This window comes from Hakea prostrata, chromosome 9, assembly GCF_041222555.1.
Source record: "Hakea prostrata isolate BN-2017 chromosome 9, UWA_Hpros_2, whole genome shotgun sequence".
NCBI lineage: Eukaryota > Viridiplantae > Streptophyta > Magnoliopsida > Proteales > Proteaceae > Hakea > Hakea prostrata.
Window position 1 is genome coordinate 10,616,541 of NC_142608.1, and position 4,955 is coordinate 10,621,495.

The following is a 4,955-nucleotide window of genomic DNA, read 5'->3' on the forward strand; positions in this document are numbered from 1 at the left end:
ACTATTATCATTGAGAGCAGACGGCAACTAAAGGATGCATTAGTGGGCTGACAAACAAGAGAGCTTATGCAGGTTTGTAAGATCCATACAGATTATCTGTTTATTCATAGTTAAAGAAACTTAACATTCTAGCGTGCATGTAACCATTCAGAATCTGTTGGACCCAGAAATCTGTAAAAAAACACATCACAGAGAACCAGTGCTAAACACCCCACCCAAACAAAAAAACAAGAAAAAAAAAAAGAAGAATAAGAAGAAGAAGAAAATAAGAACCCAGCAACATACAACATATAGAACTCCTAAGAGGCTAATTCTATCATGACCCCTTCGATGGAAACATCATCTGTCCCTTGTCGTGGGACCAAAGTCACTACGACCGTTTCATCGTCTTCAACCGCTAACTCCTCTAGTATATCTGTTATTCCTAATCGCAGAGATGTCTTGAGTTTTCTATCCCTCTGCATTCCATGCTTGTGTGGCACATTGACAAAGCTCCCTACAAATTCACTATCGACAGGCCCTGGTAACGTCTCGTCTTCTACATTAATAAAAACGTCAAACTTCACAAATTTGTCTGTATCAAGCTCTATCCCATATATCACCAATATCTCCTCTTCATCTTCCTTTGCTCTCCTACTTCTCACCTTCGTTGGTCTTTGCACCACTGTGTCCACCTTCGTGTTTAGAGTTCTAGGAAACCTGTCATCAGTATCATCAACTCTCGGTATAGCTTTTGGTTCAAGACGTCTTGTTTGAGCTCTTGCTGTACGACGTGTTGGTTGAGCTCTAAGCCATGGAATCTCTACATTCTGGTAACTGTACCTGAGCTTCTTCTCATCCACAACATCTCTAATCCTAACCCGTACCAGCTGTGCATTCTCATCATAGAAAAGAAACTCTGCATGCGGTATAAATAAATCAATTACATCTTACTTTCACACCAAAATTGTATCTGAGCAAGTGTAGTGCAGAACAAGCAGGGATCTTTTCTTAGAATCTGCTTGGGGTGTCAACGGTTCAGACTATAAGATACATAACACATTAGGGTTCTAAGTTGGTGTATTTATGACTTACCTGTGTTTAACCAGTCAGGATCAGTATAGTCCCTTCTCCTTCCTCCCAGGGTTTTCCATATCGTCCACAACCTGTCGATGTTGGAGTGATGAGCAAAGAAGATGGGATCTCGACCAGCCGAGTAGAAGTTCCCCATGTTTTCACCATTAGGCTGACCGCGATGACCACACCATACGTGAACCGGACCATGGGGAACGCTTTCTATTGAACCGGATCCAGGACCCGGTTGATCCCCCAACCTGTAGGGAGAACCAAGGAAGAGCTGTGTGATCTTGGCGTTCGACACCATCTGACGATACATGATGGCGAGATTGCTTGCAATTTGTTCCTGATTGTTGGTATTGGGATCATCACCATTGTAATCTAGATCGATCAACGTTGGGGGTTGGTGTTCGGGATCACGAAACCTGTCATAGAGAGGTGAGCTTGGGTTAGCATACATGGCAGGCATCTGCATGCCTGCTGGGGAGTCATAATTCCAGAAGGGTAAGGCGAAAGTCGGATCATCGATGAGTTTTCCACAAATCTTCTCGAAGAAATACAGAAAGTATCGATGCCATGGGAAGAAAAGCCATGAATTGTGCACTTGGATCTCCAGATCTGGGAACCCAACTTGACTATAAGCACCATCACAATAGGCACAGTGAACGTTGGCCTGTTGCAGGAAGTTCCGTGGGTCATCGCTTGGGAGAGCCTTCATTAGTTGGATGGCTTTAGAGTACTTGCTAATATAGTCATTGTCCACCAAGTGAGCTGCTGGTCTAACACGCATCGGTGACGACTGCGGTGGAAGCTTGAAATCAACTATATTCAACTTGTTCGGTGGGCAGCAGTTGGTAGCTGTTGCATTCGCAGGCAAGTTTGCTTGGTGACACTTCGACAGATCTGGAAGCTTGATAGGAGATGCCGAGGCTAGCGGATCAGCACCAAAGCTAGTTAAACCAGAAAGCCCACCCAGCCCAATCAGCACATCTCTCCTGTCGATTCTCACCGAGGAACCTTCTTCATTCTCTCTAGATTTACAGGAAATCTTTTGAGCTGACGATGATGAGAGATATCTTTGCTTACCAACTAATGGGATTTGCAATCTCTCCTGAAAGCCATAGTTGAACAGACATGCAGTGGAAACCATTTTGTTGAGTTTGAAAAGTTCTCACCTTCAGAACCTCTTTTATAAGGAACAATGGCTGGTTTTACTCTCTCTCTCTCATTCATCTTAATTATTTCCCTTATTTCCAACCTTAGATTTCTCTTTATAGATGGTTCTAGTCTATATAATTATTGGCTTTTAATTTTTTAATTTTGGTGCATATGGAATTGTTACTCATTGATCAATGAGCAGTAAAAGGATATAACATTTCTACGTAGCTTCTTGCATGTTGAACACATGGATGCCATGAACGAAGCTTGGTTTGGTTTTTGTGGAGACCTTTCTCTCACACATTGGATTAGACTAGAATCAAGTTTATGGGCAAACGACAGCCAAAGTGACAGGGTTCAGCTGTTGGACTTTTGCCTCAGAGCCTTGTTTCTCTGCAGCTGCGTTTATTCACGAAGTGTCCTTCGTTTCTAATCTGTTCTGGGTTTCTTAAATGGTGGCGCCAACACAACCATGGCAAATGGAAATAGAACTAATGTAGGTTGACTGTGCATTTGGTAACGTTTCGTTTTAAGGGACCAGTTATTCTTTAAAACTGTTTTTAAATGTTTCTATGTTTGTTTTTTTATTTATTTATTTAATATGCATTTATGTTAAAGAGACCACCTCTTGGTTTGAAAATAGGCATTTGATAAATCTGTTTTAAAAATATTTTAAGAACGCTATTAAAACAAATTGGTATTTTATAAACTCATTCTAAAAATAAAGAAGGAAAAAAAAATATATTAAACATGTTATTTGATAAATTTGTTATCAAGAATATGTTCTAAGCGTTAAAACATACCTTTCACCAACATTATCATTTAACTCGATGCCACACACACATAATTTGGATACAAAATCAAAATATTTATGAAACAAATATAATTTTGAATTAATAAAAAATAAAAGTATCATAATGGTATCCTTCCTCTTTTAAGAGGAGAGGAAGGTATAGATTAGGGTATGGAATATTGAATGGAGTATAACATAATTCCTAATTATTGTTACCATAAAACATGGAATACATTTCGAATTTTTTTCAACACACAAGGGAATTTTAGGATGATAAACCAATACCATGTGAAATGTTAGATTTCAAAGGTCCCCCTCAAAAAAAATCCAAAAAATAAATTTTTGAAGAACAACCTCATGGGTTTCACAAAATACAAGAACTATTTCTAATGTATGATGATTTCGCTGCATTACAAAACTAGATTACAAGAAATAAGGGGTTGTTTTATAATTGCCATGGTATTACACAATTTGTGATGAAGTTGTTCATGATTCACTACAAAATCCTTAGGTAAACAAGTTCCATAAAGCTTCATCAATACAAAATATCTGAAATGTTACAATCCCGATTTAAAATCAGAAATAATTCAGTAAAAAAAAAATAAGCACCAAAGCCTTCTAAGTTTGAAAACTACAGTATAGGAACATTGTTGGCTTTGTAGGGATAGGCATTGTAACCTTTGCTTTTAACATTACATATTGTTTATGAAAATGATTATCAACCCTTGCTTAGATTAATAAAAGGCAGAGAGCTCTAAGGGACACCCACTTAGAAAAGTAATAATCTGTTTACTCTCTTTGAAAAGTGCATCGCCTAAACAACTTCAGGATAACAAGATAGAACTCAGTTTGGAAGAATACTTATTATTAAAGAAGATGTCACTGAAGTTAAGGCTAATACATAACAATGATTTCGATGAAATTCAAAAATAAGATGTGAGGGGATAGCAACTTAAGTTATTTGATTTACCTTCACTTAAATCACTAGTGTATGCTCTTCTTCTTCTTCACCAAAACAACTTCAGGATAACCAGATAGAACTCAGTTTGCAAGAATACTTATTATTAAAGAAGATGTCACTGAAGTTAAGGCTGATTACATAACAATGATTCGATGAAATTCAAAAGTAATATTCTTTTTTTTCTTTCTTTTCTTTCTTTCTTTTTTTTTTTTTTTTTTTTTTTTTTTTTGAGCTTCCTTCAGACCTAAAGAATGCCTAAAATGTTTCATGAAATCCCAGATAATGATATTAGCTTTAGGAGAAGAAAGAAGTTGCAAAAACCTGACTTGTATTATCAAATTTTTCACAAAAAGGTAAGGCCAACAAGCTTAGTAATGTTGGATCCATGATGATCTTTATTATTCCTATAATAATTAAACCATGTATAATCAACGGAAGCGTAAATGGATAAATACCTTTAGTGTTTTTGTTTTAGGTTTGTCTTCTCTTCCATTCCTTGAATCTTCCGGAGCCTTTCACTCTTTGGAATCATTCACTTGAATGTGTGTGGAACAACCTCAAACCCAAATATTACATATGACGACTACGGGGACTCAATAAGTTATTTATAATATAAAACCCTAACCTTAACCACTCCCACAATAGTAAAGTCAGTAATGCCCCTGACTAATACCCTGAATAAATATGGACCCTAAATAATGGATCAATGTTAGTTAAGCCCACAACCCAACAATCTCCCACTTGAACTACACTAACACGGGTACATTACTTAGGTATTTGGCACAACTCTCATAATCCTTCATCACTCAGAAAACTTGGTTCAACCAATAAACAATTAATGTGAATGGCAACAGAAGATGCTCTTTAGTATAAGAAACGTAAATATCTGTCATTATAATCATTAACAATTTATTGATATGAAACCTTGGGGTGCATACAAGAGTTAAAAAATGCAAAACCTTATGTGATCATAAAAGCATTCCCTCT

General features: G+C 37.1%; 1 protein-coding gene across 1 annotated transcript; it reads right to left on the bottom strand.

Moving 5' to 3' along the window:
* Nucleotides 1-299: 299 nt before the first annotated feature.
* Nucleotides 300-2,206, bottom strand: LOC149004609 (polyphenol oxidase, chloroplastic-like). The gene is made up of 2 exons (XM_089135682.1): nt 1,075-2,206; nt 300-898 (listed from the first exon to the last, which is right to left on the bottom strand). Exons 1-2 carry the CDS (start codon nt 2,204-2,206, stop codon nt 300-302), a joined length of 1,731 nt encoding a protein of 576 aa, XP_088991808.1.
* Nucleotides 2,207-4,955: the final 2,749 nt, after the last annotated feature.